The sequence below is a fragment of the Apteryx mantelli genome, chromosome 5, assembly GCF_036417845.1.
Source record: "Apteryx mantelli isolate bAptMan1 chromosome 5, bAptMan1.hap1, whole genome shotgun sequence".
NCBI classification, from domain to species: Eukaryota; Metazoa; Chordata; class Aves; order Apterygiformes; family Apterygidae; genus Apteryx; species Apteryx mantelli.
This window is the reverse complement of record NC_089982.1, coordinates 20,006,033-20,025,118: the sequence shown is the minus strand read 5'-3', so window position 1 is coordinate 20,025,118 and position 19,086 is coordinate 20,006,033. Positions and strand designations below refer to the sequence as shown.

The window sequence follows — 19,086 nt, the reverse complement described above, 5'->3', positions numbered from 1 at the left end:
GAACCACAGCCTGCAAAGACTCCACGAGTGATTTTAAGGCTCTTCAAAGGGCATCCTTTCTGTGGTCCCAATGTTTGCACTCAAGAAGTGTTTCTCATCCTTTGTTGTTTCAATAGTAAAACTTGCTACTTTTTAATTAAATACTACTTAAAACAAGATTTAAGAAGAATGAGTATGTACTTCTTGTCATACCAAGAAATTTCAAAACAGGAGGGAAAACCACTGCACATACAGGGAATGCAAGAACAGTCCTGAGTGTGTTAGAGTGCTCCTGGCTAGCATTAGAGGCAGGTTTAAGGCTCTTTACACATTAGCGTGAGGCAAGGAAGCAAAACCAGACCATTTCCACCTCTTTTACAATTGCACATTACACTACCAATATACCTTTAGTGGGAAAGCAACAGATCCAGGAAGATTTTCTTCAAGTCTAGATACCTGAGGCCTGAACTGCTACTCTAAAACCCATAAAGCCTAATTCTGCAAGGTCTATACCACCCGGACTCCTGGGCACCTAGAACTCTGTTTGTATTGTACCTGTAACTGCTGATCCAAGAAGCCTCTCTCAGGACACACCTAACAAGCCAACAGAGCAACAGCTGCAGCTTTTGTCCAAAAGACCCAGATAAGGCAGTACCTAGCAGTCTGGTGCATATATACAGCACTTGCTCCATGAGGTCAGACAATTCCACCACCACCACAAGATTCAAGTAACAGTAAACAGCAGCAGATTCTATATGGAAAAAAAATTGACCTTAGACTTGTACTAGTTCTCTTCTTTGTCTGACATCTCTCTTCCAGTCTTTAATATATTCTCCCTTCGCCTTTCTTTTTCAGATTGCTAACTTTCTTCTTAGCCAAGTTCTCCGATCACTTCGTATACAGCTGTTATCATAAAAAAAAAACCAACACACATTGCTGGAAGTTACTCCACTCCCTCTATGGGACTATGGGACAGAGCCAAGAGTTCTGTTTAATAGGACCTTCTTGAACCTGCTTAATTCCCCTGTCTGTATGAAGCACAAAGCATCCTGACTTACGATTTTTGTTGAACCAAAGCCTTGTTTTGCATTTAACAACCTGTGAGAAGCAACTCCTTCTAGCTTTGACAAGCATGTGGAATGACTGGACACAAGGAAAAGCAGAACTTTCATTTATTGGGCAGGAAATACAAATAGATTCACTTTGACTTCTGGCTCTGTGCTTGTGCCTTCAACACTTTCACAACGATCTTCTGCTCCTCGATAAGAAAAGCTCGTTTGATTCTGGAAAGGAAAAAAACAAAACAAGCACAGTTTTAGCATGTGTATCTAATTAAGTGGAAAATACAAGACAGAGGTTGACAAAAGTTAGTTTCGCTGTTGCTAACATTCATTAGTGCATGAGTGGTGTTAGTTCCAGAATTTCTTAAAAAGGAGGTATGTTTTCAATGTTCTTGACAAAATCAAAAGGCAGGGAGAATGACACTGCACAAATGCAGAGGTTTGGGGATGAGGCCTAGTGTGCTCACAAAGTTCTGTAATAGTGGCTTTTAGGCAGGTAAGGAGGAGTCTGAAGTAATACCTGGAGGCTGAATAGTGAAACACTGGAAAAATTAGTCCCTCACAAATTTCAAAGGCAAAAAGTAAAACCCCTTAGTAGCAACACTAACTTAGCTGTTTTTAAAGTAAGAATTGGTGTGACCAGTTGTGGTCAGTTTTCTTCCTTAGAATTACAGACAATTTAAGTCAGCCTGGTTATCAAAACAAGAGCAGTTCCCATCTTGGAATTACAGTTTCTTTGTACATAAAGAGAAAAAAAAACACACTGGTAGGTTAAATCATGTTTAAATATGATTATTTCTGGAGAATATATATGGCCACCATGTAGATGGATCTATGTGATAATACTCACAAATCAACAGCTTTTGATGAATTTGAGTTAAAATATACCACATACACTCTTCTACCTTAAAGTATTAAAATGCCATTCCATATGCACTTGGCATGATTGGTTACAAAACCTACCAAAGATGCCTAAACAGATGCAGGAGAAAGACTTGCCAGTTATAGGGGAGAAGATGATTACATTAATTTTTAGGTAGAATAAGATACAGTTCTTTCTGAAATACTCAAGTGTTAAAAATGACCTACCAAGCTCAAAATGCTTGGGAACCTAAAAAACATGGCATTTAACACAGAAGTTACTGCTAAGGATCTGCAACTCTAACAACCCATCCTCAGTGGCACCTACAGTGATTTAACTTAGGATCCACATGCGCAAAGATGCCAGCTTTACACTACAGATGAAAAACTGGAATTAAGACTACTAATTCTGAAGATCTGCTTTGATTACCATTTACACAGATGACATTCTTTATAATACACATTTTTCCTCAAATTTGTCAAGGAAGTAGATGATGTACAGTTGTTATGCAATAAAATTCAAATCACTGAGGCCTAGCAAAGGCCATCATAAAGATTAGCCACAGAAATGCTTAATATGCATCAGTATTTTGATTAACAAAACACCAAAAAGAAGCCAAGAGCTCAGCTGACCTTAGTCATCTCTGCATAAGAGAAATAAGACAACTGAAGGGAGAAGTCTTTACTAGGGGGCTGAATTTAAAAAAACAACCCACAATAGAATGAACAAAATGTTTATCCAAGCTATAACAGTAAGAAATCATGAAGAACCTGACCTCTACAAAGGAGTTCCAAAAGCAGTGACCTACTCAAATCCAAGGGTCAAGACTGTACACATCATTGCCAATGTGCCTCATGCTTCCCCTTTTTACTACGTCAGACAGTCTTTAAAATTTTGGCCTATGTTCTGAAAATATTAAGATGTTAACATCTCATACTAGGTAATCTCTAAAAAAAAAAAGTCAGCTTTCTGTAAGTTTACCTGTCACGGACACATTTAGCACACATAGAACCACCGTAGGCTCTGCTAACATGTTTCTTTGTTTTCGAAAGTCTCATAAGAACTTTAGGACGCACAGCACGAACCTACAGAAAGCACAAGTTAAGACAGTATCATAATATACCCCTAATTTTGGATAATAGCCATATTAAGAAAATTCATTTGGACACTTGTTTTTTAAACACTTGTTTAAAAAATAGCAACACACAGAAAAACTTTTTTTATATACACCATCTTTTGGTTATATATACACACACCATCTTCAGCATTTCTCTTAAGCTGATCGTTCCCATTCTACCACACGGACTCCAACACATTTGTCGTTAAAAGAGTAGAACCTTAAAGATAGACATTACTTGTATTCTGATCATTGTTAAGAGGGATGGCAGTAAACCAAGAACATATTTTGGAGAAAAATAGCATGTTGAAAGAACTCACTTTTTCTAAAACTGAAAATAAAGTTTGGCTTATGCCTACCTAATAGGTCCAATTCAGACTTAAAATTTTCAATATATACACGGAATTCTAATAGGAAGCTGCCTGCTACAGCATCATCTATATCTGATTTAAAAAACTTAAGCCAGTTATGAGCTAACTTACAAAAACACATTTCAGATATAATAGCCCTGAGAATCATGACCATTAGAAAAAGTACATTTATTCTTTAAGCTTTCAAAACATTGTTTTACAAGCTGAACTTTACAGTGTTCAGAGGACACAGAAAATAATTTAAGGAAGAAAGATGTTCCAACCAGAATTCAGCAAGAATCAAGGAGCTGAATTCAGGATTAAACAAACAATATCACTTGAAAAAGCTTTTTGTACTGAAAAAAAAAAATTGCTAGAGCGGTCTTCTGCCAGTAAACCTAACACTTACACCACGAAGTCTTCCTGGACACACACCACATGCTGATTTTGGTGCCTTCCCTACTTTCTTGGTGTAAAGGTAAACAATCCTGTTCCCGGGTGTTCGAGACCTAAACACATCAGGAAAACATCCAGTTAGTGGTACATTCAAAGCTTAAACAAACTTAGTTTTCTTAAAACATAATTATGTTTTCTTAAAAACTAAGTCCTACTTACAGTCTGGTCTTGTTGGAAGCTGTGTTGTAGGACAACCTACGGCGGTAGGTCAGGCGCTGAACCATTTTTTATACCTGAATTATGGAAAAATAAAGCAGCACAAGTTTAAGGTTCAATGTTCATAAGGAAGTTCAAGTATCACAGCATCATCTGTACTGAAGCACCTAGCCAAATATGAATCAGTAGCTACTAAATTCTATACAGCTGTTGAAAAAAATTTATGTACTTCCTCAACACAACTATATAAGGAAAAAAAAAAAACCTGTCAGGATGCAACAGCAGAAAAAACTTGATTTGCAATGAAGACCCATCTACACTAACTTAAATGCAGTTCAACATACTCATCTTGCCTAGGGGATGTAAAACCATCCCAGAAATTTGTTTTAAACTTTAGCATACGTACAGGCAGCTATATACTTTGCAAACAACATAAGCTTTACTTGCAAGACTGAAAAATAAAACTGAAGCAAACAATAGTTTTTTCCACCCCGTCAAATTTCAAACCAATCTCTGTAGCGGCAGTCCGCTCAGTGGTGCCTTCCACAGGCCCAGGCAGCTGGGGCACAACACAGGGTTACACAGGCAGCAAAAGCACAACATACGCCCCGATCACAACGCAGGCCTCGAGCCCAAAAACGCCGCGACGGCGCACTCGCATTCAGGCGCCTGCCGCGGCTCGGCCGCCGCCGCCCCGCGGGCCCCGGCCCTTCTCGGGAGCCTCCCTGCCGCGCGGGCGGCCCCAGCCCGCCAGCGCCGCGGCCCCCGCTCGCTGCCGGCCCCCGCGGCGGCCCCGGGCCCGCCGGCCGGCGGATGGGGGCGGATGGGCGCCAACCGCCGCCAACGGCCCGCAGACACCGCCGCCATACCTGCCGCCGCCGGATCCGGAAGAGGAAAGTAAAACGCCCGCGTCAACGTTGAAATAGCGGCGCCACAGGACCCGGAAGGAATAGTGACGCCAGGTTGCTTTGCCCCGTCCCCCAGCGGCGGCGGCGGCAAGGGCGCCGCCATGTTGTACGGAGGCTGCTGCTTGGTACAGGTTTTGGATGAAACCAGCGATTAAAAAAATTACAGGAGGTATAACCAGGCGTGCTTTTTTTCTATCTCAGTCTCCTCTAATAGTTCCATCGTCTATGCAAATGTTAAATTACGTTGTATTTCTTTGTTTCAATAACACTATCCTCCCTAAAAGGGGTCAGAAACCGTGTGCTGCCCCTGAGCGGTTCCACCAGACAGAGGACTTCTGTGGGGCACTTTCCCCCTCTTTTGTTGGAAGAGAGGAGTTAATGCAGGTGGGGACATGGCAAACTACTACACAAACCTCTTGGCAGCAGAAGCATCGCTTTCCCCAGGGGTCCTACAAACACACTCTCTCCCCTTCCCCTTTTTCTTATTGCAAAGCTGTTTTTCTAAAACATCAGCTTCTTTTCTCAAAGAAATATTTTGTTCTTCATTACGGTAGTTATCTAGTTTTAGGCCCATAAGAAATGTCTAAATTTGCTGTTCAAAGCTCTGAATTACAACTCACTTTTACGTGATTTTTCAGCACCAAAAGGACAGATAACACATTCTGCAAACAGTGTGCTCTTATGCAAAACTTACATGGGCAAAATTCTGGTCCCACTTGGACACTGTTTTCCTACCAGCTCCAATGAGGAGAGGATTTAACTTTCTGATTTTTGCAGTGGTATTTCAGGGCAATTGCTCAAGAATGCATGGCCTTCAGTGACGAAGTACTACAGCCCAGAAGCACCTAAAATCAGGACCTCTGTGTGGCCGCTCCCCTGTAGGATAGTTTCGTACTGAGGAAAGGTGTGCTTGTTAGAAGGAGTCCTGCCGGATGATGTTTCGTCTTGCTAGCCCTTGTTTCAGCTCCCATCCCGCACGTGCAGCTCCCTGGCAAGCCGAGAAGTGTGCTGACAAGCATCACTGGCCTTTTCCCTTTGAAAGCAGCAGCTGGCTGGCCAGGGGAAGGCCGGTGTTATCCACTTGTTGGCTCCCTAACGGATGCTGCTCCCATCCTGCTGCATGGCCCTGAAGCATCAAAGAAGAACAGATTTTAAAACACGTGTTTCAATTCCCTCTGCTGCCTGGCCTCGGTTGCTGGTGGTGGTTTCGCTCCGGCAGCCCTGCTGCGCGGCACGAAGCCCATCCTCTCCCTCACACAGCCCCTGAGGACACGCTGCGGGCGACATCGTAACCGACACCGATGGACGCGGCCGGAGTCTTCGCTGCCTACAGCGTCAAGGGGAAATCATCGTACACCCCGAGAGCTGCATTTGGCCGAAAGGCTACTAGCCATGAAATACCCTTTTGCTCCTTCGGTCTAACAGTGCTCTCAACTATAAACAGTGACCCGTGCATAAAATATGTAGGAAACCGATGCCATCATTAGCTGCTTCAGCTTTCCTTCTGGAGAGTGGTGTGCACTTAGAAAACTTTGATGTGTGCTCATGGCCTTATTCATAGATCTGTAATTCACAGTTCATTGTGCGCCATCCTCCCTGTTTTCTGTCTGTAATTATTATTTTGGTTAATTATTGACTCTTTTTAAGCGCAAATTATGGACACCAGAATTTTTCTAATTCATTAAAAAAGAGAAAATATGTATGAACTAGATAGAAGGATATATTTAAAAGAGAAGCATATTTCATATGACAAGTAAATTTCAGAGCAATTAGAGTATTTAATATGAACTTTCTAGGCCCAGAACCCTGAGGGGAATAAGAAAGCCAATTAAATTACATTAAATAATCATGCCTAAATATAAAAATGTATCAGAATCCAATTGTTAAAGAACAACACTATTAAATTATGATGGAATAGTTTAGTTGCTATAAATGCAACAGGTTTCTGTTTTATTGTGAAACAATAATACTGATATTTTTTGAGCTCACCCAATTTGGACTCTAACCTTACCTGATATAAACAGTAAGAGCTGTCAATTAAATTCCAGTCGTTCACTTCTGCTGATGCTCTGCTCTAGTTTTTCAAACATCTTCAGTTTATTTTGTAAGAGGAACAGAGCAGTCAGGCCAATGGTTTGCAAGAGCATCTAAAAATGTTAGTTTTATGACAATGGGTTTAATGCTGGTTTAATATTATCTGTGGGGATAATATTTGAAGCAGGAGCTCACTAAGCCTATTTGTACAGACTAGTGCTAGTCAAGTGATTCTGCCTTCCTGCCTTCCTACCCCCCCCCCCAACTTTATTACTTCTTCCTCTTCAAAGACCTGAACTATTTATTTTGGGAGCAGTGTTTTCCGATGTCCAACCCTTCCCATAAACTCTTTCTGCACTTCCTGCTTTCCTTGAATACAACCAAGGGTGTGGAATAGCAAATGCAAAACCTCTCAACTTGAAAAAGTAACAGTGCCATCCTTTAAAAAACATTTTTTTTTCCTTGCCAGGATATCAGTGGATGAATAGGGCCTGAGGATGTGGTCCTTCTTCCTTAAAATTGATGTTGGTTTCCAGGGTGTATTTTTTTACTGTAGGTGTAAAACTGAAAACCCTTTTTTTTTGCCAGAGATGATTAGAAAGATAATCATCTCTGATAACAGATTAGTAATGGGTAGCATTTGGCATGGCCAGCAAGTTGTAACCACGTTCTATTTATTGTACCAAAGGAATGCTTTGTTCAAAGTTTAAGACCATTTCTTGGTATACTGACTATTCTTGCTTGCTTTTTCACACAGTCCTCTCCTTACTTTTCTTTCTTTTGAAAATCCATATCTATGTATACAACCAGTCACTTACCTGGAAAGTTCCATTAAAGTAAGAGCGAGTGTGCCCAAATGAGTAAAGTGTAAAGTTTGCCTAGCTGGACCCCTAGAAATCATGCTCCTTTATTTTCCCTGACTGTCCTGCCTCACTTCCAGGGATCTTCCAGGCCCCACTGGGACCCTGCTGCTGTGATCACGTCTTGTGACTCCCTCCTCTGCAGTGGGCTCTGCAGCCCTATGGGCTCTCCTGCTCCATAAGGCTCACTTAAAACATGAGTGAGTGACTGTTTTCACTTCTATTCATTTGTTGTTTTACTGACCTAGACTGGCAAATTGGAAATGGCACGAGAAAAAAAGCAAGCCTGTATGCAAGCACATACTAGGTATTGATGAGAGGGGAAAAAAAAAAGTGATAGCTGAGAGATATACTGTTCCTGTTAACAGCCACAATACTATTTCTATGAACAGCAGTGGATATGTGTTTCAGAAATGTCTCATTTAAATCAGAATTCAACCTCAGGTGCAGCTTGAATACAAACAGCAGGATTGGACCTTTAAATGAGGAAGGGAGGTAAGAAACCTTCAAAATATACTAGGAACTGACTGAAAGGGCAGAAGGGGGAAAAAAGTCCTATGGTCTGTTGCCTCTTTTGAGATACTTTTTTTTCTTAAAAATCACATGTCCTTTGCTTGTTAACTATGTGACATGTGTCATGATCTGATTACATTCATTTGTATCAATGTAACCTTTCACAATATGGACCTGTGCAAATTATTTTACAAGAAACTGTAGTTCATTTCCATTTCAGTGGAGCTTGTTAAACAAGCAAAATTATTTTGTAGCAAAGGCAAAAACAATTTAGTGGAATGCACTCTTAGCATAAGAAGTACATAACATCGTATTTGGGTTGAAACTTTTTCTGTCAAAAATGTCATAACCCTGTAAGAAAGAGAATTAAAATCCCGTTATTTTAATTTATATCTAGCCACGAGATAAGTAAAGTTATCATTGAAATTCTAATTAAATAGGATGATTGACTAAGGTAGGACATCAAAGAAGAGAAGTGAATATGATAAGTCAAAGTCTTATTAATTAGTCCGCGTGGAAGAAATTCCAGGGACGTCAAGCTGAGGCTGCTGCAAGGAGAAAAAAAGCAGACAAGAAAATGTGTGTTTCTTTGAAGTTAGGAACTGAGATAGTGATGGAGGTAATTGTGTCTGACTGGATCCAGTAATGAAGAGCCGTAAATCAGACCTAGGAATCGGAGGAAAGATTCTAGTAACGAATGTGGCTGCCCCCCTGCTGCGAAGAAACAGAATGCAGAGCTGACTAATTGACCCAGTCTATCTCCCAGTAGCTCTCTGTTATTATTTATTAATTTTTAATTTCTGAATTATTTACGTTCTGGGAAATTATTTTTGACAGCCTGTTAGGCGTGCCAAAGTTAATGGAGGATGAAAGGACCGGTACTAGAATTAGCAGGGATGTAGTCACAGGCTACTGAATTTAATGATTTTGGAAGGGAAAATTGATTTCACACAGCGTGTCACTTTATACTACTTTAGGGATACACCAGCTATTTGATTAATTGAGGAATAACCAACTCAAAGTATATTTGAAGTGTAAATGAATCACAGTGCTCAGCTGTTTATTTTTCCCCTTTTCTGATGAGAACACTGAGTTTGCTTAAAGTTGCTGATTAAAACCAATACAGGTAGGCCCCGTACTCACACCTGCTTACTTTCTCTTACCTTAAAAAAAAAACAAAAAAACACCTCTCCATCTGGAGGAGACCTGTAATCCTCCATCTCACTTGGGATAGAGTTCATCCTTCCTCCACAAAGCCTAATTAAATAGGCTTTGTGCACATTCCCCCTCCCCTACAGAAACTCCCTGAGATGGGTACAGTGCCAAGCCTGTGGGCAGAGCAGGCAGTTGAGACGCAAATTCTCCATGGTGGCCTTTCACAGCTGCTTTTTTCTAGTCCCTAAGATGAAGTAGTGGCCACGGGCCTAAGACATTTCCTATTGTAGGTCCTGCTGGTGCAGTGGTAGTATATTGGTCCGTGCATCCACGGTATGGAGCAACCATAAAGTAAGGGAGCTCTATGTAGTTCTTTCAGGCTGTGAAAACTTGTCAAATGTAAGCTAAATTCTCTCTGCTGCTTGTGTCCAAGCCTTCTGGCCACCAAGGCATCAAGGCATGGAGGCGATCTTTTTGCAACAATGCATCTAATTCTATAGATAAGTTCACATCTCCAGAAACATTCATGTGGGAAACATCTCCAGAGTCACTCAAGAACGGCACATCTCCCTTCCTTCTCGCTAATGGGACCTTCGTGAAGTGAGGTCTATAGCTGTGTTTCTCCTGCATTACAGAGAAGATGTACATTCTGGTGTCCTTAACGCAGGACCAAAGTGGCAGTGTCATCTCTGCCACAGCTTCCTTTGGTAGACTTGGGTAAATCACTTAATTAAGGGCAACAAAATCAGTCATATGTACACTAATTCTGGTTATCTTAATTTGGAGTGCCTAGAATGTAATGCGTTCGGGTGCCTCAGTAGGACCACTGAAACACCCAAATAATCTAGTTACCTAAATGCTAGTCTTAACTGGCCTAAGTCCAATTTTCCCAGTTTTAAAGTAAAAATAATTAAAGTTACTATTTAATAAAATCTCAAGGAATCTGTGAAGAGCATTTGTATGTAATTTTTTCTTTGCAGTTTTGGGAGAGTAGTAAACTCTAAAAAGCTGTTTACCAGAAGAACTGACTGAAAAAAAATCTGTTATAAGCTGAAATGGATCCCATGAGCAGGTGAGAAAGATATGGGCCAGCCTCCATTTCCTGTCCAATAAACAGCAAAATTCCTTTGACTTCACTGGGACCAAACTACTGAGTGAGTGGTTAAGTGCATGGCCTGGCATTTCGATGTTACTTTGTTCTATAAAATAGCAACAATCATCTATCATATGTCATACATATGGTCAAATGTTGACCATACCTATGTGAGGGGAGAGGTGAAGAATAATGAAAAGTCAGTCATGCATCAGTGTACCTTTAAAATATATGTTTGTGGTCATCATTTAAAGACATATGCAGAAGTGCAGGAAGGCATTGCTGTTTAGGTACTCAACGGGGTTTATAATTCATTTAAACATCTCCCTAGGTTATTTTTCTAAGCACTTCAGGAGCACTAGGAACATTTCTTTGTGATGTTTTGCTGACAGGAACATGCAAGCTAGTCTGGGTTTATCTGTTACTTTTTGGATTATACCAGTGGCAATTAAACATGCAAGGAGGATCAGCTAGAAGAGGATGTTAAAGGAAATGTGTGACCTGTGGCCTCTGCTCCAGGGATTGCTACTTTATCATTTTTTCAGCATGTGCAAACTGGACTGGCTCCTAGAACAAAAGTCTCAAGCAAAAACTTCCATTTTTTCTGGGTCTTCTGAATCTGTGAGAGACCTTTGTTTTTATTTCTTAGTTATTATTCAAACCTTCTAAAGGAGAGAAAGAACAGATGTGAAAGACTGAAATACTATGTATGAGGTTATTGCTAAAACAACCCAAATCTGATTTTCAGAATAGCCCTTTTTGTTTGTAATAAAACTGTATCATTGAAACTACTCTCACTGCCATGCAATCCTCAAGAGTTCCATTCACTGGCAGCAGAATCGGCCCCCCAAATTTCATATAAAATATTTTGATGATGATTAGAAACAGCAGGTCATATCCTCAGATGTTTCAGGACAATTAGCTCCACTGAAATAGAGAGAACTAGCGTGGTTTATTCTACTTGAAGATCTACCACACAGTTTCAAAATGGTTATTGGAAAACTAAATAGTTTCTATAGTACATGTAGAAATTCACTCTAAAATATATACATTCAACAAACGCAACTAAACATTTCAATGATGATGATTTAGCATACTCTGCAGGTTATATATTGGAATGAATACACCACAGAGCTGGCTTCTCCCTATTTCAATATTAAAACAAAGGGGATATGCTTTCAGTGCAGTACCCTGGGAATTCAGCTCATAAGTCCAATTAACAACAACTAATTCCCAGTACTGAATATTTACCCCTAAGAGTTGGCTAGATATAATAAGTCATACATTTTGCATTTAAGCTTTTAATGCCCAGAGGATAACAAAAATCTATCTTGATCACTTTTTATTTTCATCATATGAAGAGAGAAGAAAGCATTCCCCCTTCCCCCTTCAGTTAAGTATATCCATATTATGGCACTGAGTATATGAAATAAGCTGTCTCCTGCCTTCTCCCCATTACTCTCTCCCTTGCTTCCCCATAAATGTCTTTCTTCAAGAAGACAGAAAGGCAACAGAATCAGTTTGGATGTGTTTTCTGTATAAATAAGTATATCTCAAAACAGTGTAGAATTATTCACCTTAGACTACTGGTAATTCACTGGACAAAGATTACTTTCCTTTAAACTCTAACACTATGTTATATGCCATATACACTCCCCTAGTACCGGTTTTCACTACAGGAGCTATTAAGGTGGTGCCCTGCTGTGGTAATGAACATATTTTAAAAACCATAACTATAATATACTATAAATGGTAATGACCATGCTATAACATGCTACAGATTAGCCAAATACTTTTAAATGATTAGAATGATGATCTGCAACTCAACTTTGCTTATAATGTAAGCCAGATTTGAACCAAACTCTCAAATGGTAAAAGCACAGCACCTTAAAACGCACTGTAAATGCAAAGGGGTGACAGGGAGAGAGAAAGAGCATATGTGCACATGACGCTTTGGATATTCTTAGTTAGGTACAACCTAAATTGTACCTTAAAAATTAGGCATATATTAAAATATCTAGCTATCTCTCCAGATAGACTTTTACTGATGGTAAACAGAAAAAACTAAGATCTATAGGTACCCATATACATCTGTATTTATGAAGTTTTGCAACAAGAAAATAATGTTATATAGCACAAGATCTCCAGGGTTGAAGGGAATTCAGAAGACAAAGGAAGTGTTTTGAAAAGAAAACATGGCACATACTAAAACATAGAGCATATTACACTGCTTGATAGTCACACAAAATGTGACACTGTGCTAAAAAAAATGCCTGGATCCTTGTTAGGTAGCTGTACCTGCAGAGCAGCAGGTTATATATGGTACAGAAAGCTGCCTACAAAATATTTCTGTAGCAGTGTACTTTGCTGTGCACAGTGAAAACCCCTAGAGATGCTGTTTTTTCATGAGGCTGTGAAGAACTCGGCTCATGGTTGGAATCAGACTGGCCTCACCTTGCTCAGGATTCTGAGCTGCACATTTGCACATTCAAGCCAAATTTTCAGACAGGCTCATAGCCAGATTTCCAAGTGCTCAGCTTCCAGTCTCCAAACCAGACTTTTCAAAGGTCCAGAAATCAGGATGACTGAATGGGAGCTGAGCTCTTCAAAACATCCCAGACTAACTGGCTAATTTCTGCCTTAGCAGACATGCCAGTGATAGAAGTTTAGACAACCGAATACAGTATTTCTGACATACTCAGATGTGAATTTTTGTATGTACCTGTCTGTACAGAACTGGTAGATGCAAGCAGGGGCCTCCTCTGAGCTTCTGAAAAAATGTGTTGGATGTATCTTGTTCTCAAGCAGGTTTTAGATTGTTCTGCACCCTCCTTCCTGTAAGCAACAAAATGAGCAAAAGTCTGACAGACTGATCCTGAAACAGGGCTTGGTATAGAGCAACACAATACCTAAATTTGTATAACACCTCATGGTCAAACTTCCCACTCACTGGAAAGTGGAAAAAAACTGCAGCACTAATGATGCTTTTCCATCTAAAGCCGCTAGATTTTTAAGTGCTTTGAGGAAATTGAAGACAAGCATTAAATTTTGATTAAAGGGACACTGTTAACTTATATTAAGCTTAGAATTTAGGTTTTTGTAACAGGCAGGCATAGGTGGATGGGAGCTCATATTCTGAGTGTAAATATTTCTTTGCAACAGGGTGAAGGCAAATATCTTATCTTTGAGCTGGGAAGAGAAGGCATCAAAAATTAACTTGTTCTGAAACAAAAGTAACATGGTCCAGTCTAGCTTTGCTGCTGAGGGAGAAAGAACTGCAGATGGCAGATACCATGTCTTTTCTCAGATGTATTACAGCTCACCAGTTAAAGATTTGTGTGTGAGGAGGAATTTTTAAAATGTGTTTTTAACAGTGATAAAAGGTCACACGGAAGTCCTATTTTAAAGAAGTGACTAGGGACTAGGATAAAAGTTACTACAGGTAAGCTGGAATGGGGATTAAGCTGCACTTCATAAACGCCCGTGCACTTGCTTTCACTTTATTGTGAATATACACAGAAAGACAAGCTACCTTGTGTTTACTGTGTGGTCCACAGCAGCTTCCCGGAGAGTAGCTAATTACTTTCAAAGATCACAGTGATCTCATGCAACTCATTTTGCCTATGATAGGAGCCAGACCTGCACCAATTTTTCCAAGGGCAAAGCCTAAAATACAGTGCCTCACTGTAACTTCACTACACACCAGCTCTGTATAGACAGTGTTGCACAGAAAGGTCCATTCTCAGAGAAAATGATGGGAATGTGATTCCAGATCTTCATCTGATAAAAAACAGCTCTCTTTGACAGAGCTATGCTGATTTACAGTAGCTGAAGGTCTGACCCCACATCCAAACAAATACTAGCTGCAGTCACAGAAATCTTCTGCAGTAAAGATGAAGCTTAGTTTGCTCTCAGCTATACCAAAAACTGGACTTCTGTTGCAAGTTTCTCTACCATCTTTGCCATATTCTTTCAGGCCTTTCAGTGAAAAGCACCAATGGCCTTGATTTCCTTTTTGATGTTCCTAGAGCACAAAAGAGCAAAGCAGACCTCCGGTAACCCACCCTGTGGCTTCAGTTGCATTTTGAGTGCACTGATGGTGCCTCCTCCCAGGGGCTGTGCAGCAGGTGAGAGGGGCTTCCCAACGCTGGGGCGTTAAGGATGTCTTATGTAACGGGAAGAATGAAGTAAGGCTGTGCTACTGCATTGGAGATGATAGAGTGCAGAAGAGCATTGAAACACAAATTGAAAACTACTTGTTAAACAAGGTTAATTTGTTCTTCTTCCACAGTATAAAATGGCTTCAAACACTTCTAAACTAGGTCATTTGACTGCTCAGGAAATATGTGGTGCTAGGCAGCTGTCTTTAGCAACAAGTTTATTGGAGAGTTTGATTGCATCCCAAAAGCATGCTAGATATTTCTGACCATATCAAAGAAAACTCAACTATATTATCAAGGCACACTAATGAGGTGGTTTGTTTAACTGAAATACTTTAGGTTTCAATGTAGTACAGCATAAAATAATCATTATTTTCATTAGATGAGCTACTCGTTAGCTGAAAATCTAAGTTACAAAATATCACAGTGTGAAATAATAAATACATTGTAAAATGCATTAAAATCCAGGTTATTAAGAGAAATTTCCATTTAAAATATACAGCCATGTAATTTGAGCATACTTCCTAGTATTATGAATCAGGCTTGGTTCTTTGAAAAATACAGTCCAACCCAAAGGACTTGATTCTGCTTCCATTGAAATCATTGTCAAAGCTCTGACCTCTTACAGCTTGGATAAATTACTTTGGTTATTGTATGTCATAATTCTGTTGTACTAATTTTTGGTTATAACAGCAAGAAGTTCTGCAACTTACTGAAAGTACCTGAACTTGGGCTGAATTCATCGCTGGTTTGTGTTTGATGCAATCATTAACAGCAAATCAGGAAGTACTTTGTAACTTGTATGTTTAGGGGCAAAAGTTTATGTAAAAGTTTAAGTCCTGGAGAATTTGTAAGATTTCTGTAAAAGCAGCCTTCTTCATAGGACATCAGTACTTTTAAGTCTTTGGTGAGAATTGTTTTAAGAAATGTACCGACCTCTTCAAGAGGCTGCCATTTGAGTCCATGATGACTTTGGGTGAAAATGTTTCTTATTTTACTCAAATTCTGTATCCCTCATCTATATCAAAGCTCTGATTCTGCAAAGCATGTGAGTTCATGATGAAGGCTCCTTCGCTAGAAAAAGGTGTTTAAGCATATGCTTTAATGCTTAGGAGATTATTTCTTTTTTTTTTGCAGAATGACAGAATAATTGGGGTTGGGAAGGACCTCTGGAGATTGCCTAGTCCAACCCCCTGCTCAAGCAGGGTCAGCTACAGCAGGTTGCCCAGGACTGTGTCCAGTCCTGTTTTGAGTATCTCCAAGGATGGAGACTCCACAATCTCTCTGGGCAGCCTGTTTCAGTGTTCAACAACCTTCACAGTAAAATAAGCTTTTTCTGATGTTTAAATGGAATTTCCTGTATTTCAGTTTGTGCCCATTGCCTCTTGTCCTGTCATGTGGCACCACTGAGAAGAGTCTGGCTCCATCTTCTTTACTCCCCCATCAGGTTATTTATACACATGGATAAGATCACCCTGAGCCTTCCTTTCTGGAGGATAAACAAGCTCAGGGTCCTAATCTGTTTACTGAGAGCTCTACCTGATCACTAGTAGTTAAACATTGATCTGAGATGAGGAGGAAATTGTATATTGGTTTCTGATTCATAGCTGGGCTTGGTCCATGTGCAAAAGGAGTAATGTAAGACTCTGGTGCAACTCCTGCTTTGTGTAACCTGGGGAAAGTTCTCCCCAACATCTTTTCTATGTCTTAAATTAATAGGGGTATTTTGTCCTCAGTTCTCAAATCAATGGTTCTTTCCTACCTTAGAGCTACACATACTCCATGGGATCTTCTGCCTCATCTCACTTATGTCTCATTGCTCGCTCTCTCTCTCTCTCTCTCTCTCCCCTGTTGCTGAGGGATTAGTCCACACAGCAATCTGAAGGTGTCCTTGTAGCATTATTCTATCATTAATCTAGCCAGCGCAGGTGACAACAGTTGTGCAGAAACAGCTGCAAGGTTTCACAGACACAACTTAATTCCCAAGGAGTCCCAGACGTGTGTTCAGGTTGCTTCCTCACATTGGTGTCTAATGATGTTGACACATCTTCACAGCTATTGCTCTCCCTGCCGACTAGAGACAAGCCAGCGATGCTGGACTGCGCCACTGAATGCACGTGGATGTGGGAGGATGAGATACAGCAGGAGCATGGAAATATCTCCTCATCCAGCCAGCCGGCCACTGATTCGGGAGAGTACACAGATTACAGATGGTGTAATAAGCTCTGGCCACATTCAGAGTCTAAGCAATATTTATATGGAAATGAGCATGCATTAAGGGCTGCCAATGTGACAGCAAAGTGGGCCAATATTGAGGCTTGCCCAGGAATGGGCACGCTGCCCCCACACCGCCACCTGCTAAGACCATTCATGCCAGAAATGCAAGTAATCCCAGAAAGGCAGGGCGCCTGGGGGGATCAAGTCCTTAGAGTAAAAAACAAACAAACCCCCAAACCTAAGCCCAGGCCACCTCTTCATACACCTGGCAAGAGGCCCTCTGCAGTTAACCTGCAGGCGGTAAACTCTGCAGAGTTTGAAGCATGAGGGATGAGAGTTACACCCCACACTGCTGCCGCTCTTCTCATTTATCAAAACAGACTTTTCTTCCTTCACAGAGGCAAAATTGCACAGCTTTGAGTTATTTCCTGCTCCTCTCATTTTGTGTGGGTTTCGTTAAACATTTTTTGAATCCCTTCTTTTTTTTTTCCTACTGGGGCCAACAGGGATGTGGCTTGCAGATTAGTACTACTGTTAGCTCTCTTTAATAGGGCTTTTCTTATCCCATTAAAGTAGAATAAAGAAGCTTCATTTGTTAGCTTAAAAAAAATCAAGACTTTAATTCTTGATCATTGCTCCCAAGAGAACCCAGTTGGAGTTCTCTCATCATCGCTGATCAAGTCTGAACTTTTTTTGTTTGCTATTCAATTTCATTTGCTTTCATCATTTCAGAGTACTAACAGGCTCTCGGCCCTGCTGAAACAGAAGATGGGGCTTTAACTACATCATGGCAAAATCCCCATAGCAATGAAAAACTGCTATATAGCATTCAGCTGTACTCTTCCTTTCCATAAAACCTGTGTTTATATTGAATTGAAGTTAACATGCCAATTATTTTAATCATAGCAATAATTATTCCATATGCCTCTTTCTCTTTTTATATTGTTTATTTATTGTGGAGAGACTGTCTATTTCTCTGATTTCAGAGAGCTCTCAGAGAGAGATTTTATCTCAGACCACTGTAAAAATCTTTCTGATTACTAAACTGCTGTAGATCACCAGCTGGATCAACTGCTACAATGACATCCATGGAATGAGGCTTGCTTATGCTACGGATGAACTTGCCCTGATGCTTTGTAAATGGTATTTTTTCTGAAGAGATCACAAGGATGGGTTTGCAAGGGGGATCAGCATTTAGCCCAGGTCTGCAAAGCAATTTTCCAGTTAACATACAAATCCATCCAGGCCCTTTCTCCTGTTGCTTGTGCCTACCATCTCCTAAGCACAGTGACTAGATGGCAGGGTAGATTTTATGAATAAAATCTTTCCTGTTCATTATCTGGATTTGTTCTGTGACTGGTCCTGTAGGGTGAACCTTACCCAAGCTGTTGCTCCATACATAGCTAGAAAGCTGTTGTGATGAATGTGTATAAGCCACTATTGGAGCATTGCCAATAAAAGCTGTGCAAAGCCTACCTGCTGGTTATCATTTGTGTTCTTCTAGATCTCTGTAGTTTTCTGTAGGGATCACCCCAGTTTCCAGAAAGGGACTCGGAGTAAGACAGCAAGTCCCAGAAATAGTCTCTCTGCCACTTTTCAGCTTAGGTGTCTGAGCTGTGTACGGTCACCTCTGTTTCCAGGCTTCTCAGTGCTCCATGGAAGAGGCTTGCACACCTCAAGAATGGCACATTAGAGATGTTTACCTGACAGAAACAATGCAAAATACATGAAGTCCATTCAACCACCAGCTACTGTAACAGTATCTTCCACGTGCTGTGGTCAGCACCTCCAGCCTCACAGAGAGGCAGCACAGCTGGCAGAGACAAGGAGACTCTGCTCAGGAGTCAAAGGCACGAGTGGACCCGGCAGGTAGTCTTTTGCCACATGAAGAGCAAACACATGCTCTGCTCCTTTTCCTGAGAACTGGCAGATGGCTCCACCTCACTCCAGTGCCATCCGCGCTATAGATGCTACCCAACTGCCCCAGATTTTCACTGCTCAACGCCTGCAGCTAGCTTGTGATTTCTCCTTGCAGTGCTGGACTGTGGGAAGAAAGCTCTCTGCACCTTTCCAGGGTGCTAGAACAGCTGCAACTTGAAACATATAATACATTTTCACCCCAAGCAGTTTCCAATAAATGTGCAGATGGAAAACACATCGATGGT

The 19,086-nt window shown here is 40.7% G+C and overlaps 1 protein-coding gene and 1 long non-coding RNA gene across 2 annotated transcripts; both read right to left on the bottom strand.

The window, feature by feature from the left end:
- Positions 1 to 1,135: 1,135 nt before the first annotated feature.
- Positions 1,136 to 4,880, bottom strand: RPL34 (ribosomal protein L34). Its single transcript, XM_067297601.1, has 5 exons — positions 4,851 to 4,880; positions 3,985 to 4,058; positions 3,779 to 3,878; positions 2,884 to 2,987; positions 1,136 to 1,262 (listed from the first exon to the last, which is right to left on the bottom strand). Exons 2-5 carry the CDS (start codon positions 4,047 to 4,049, stop codon positions 1,178 to 1,180), a joined length of 354 nt encoding a protein of 117 aa, XP_067153702.1. The 5' UTR covers positions 4,050 to 4,058; positions 4,851 to 4,880; the 3' UTR covers positions 1,136 to 1,177.
- Positions 4,881 to 5,580: 700 nt separating this feature from the next.
- On the bottom strand, positions 5,581 to 18,428 carry LOC106491950 (uncharacterized). Its single transcript, XR_001293861.2, has 3 exons — positions 18,398 to 18,428; positions 13,267 to 13,379; positions 5,581 to 6,015 (listed from the first exon to the last, which is right to left on the bottom strand). It is a non-coding gene; the product is annotated as an uncharacterized lncRNA (long non-coding RNA).
- Positions 18,429 to 19,086: the final 658 nt, after the last annotated feature.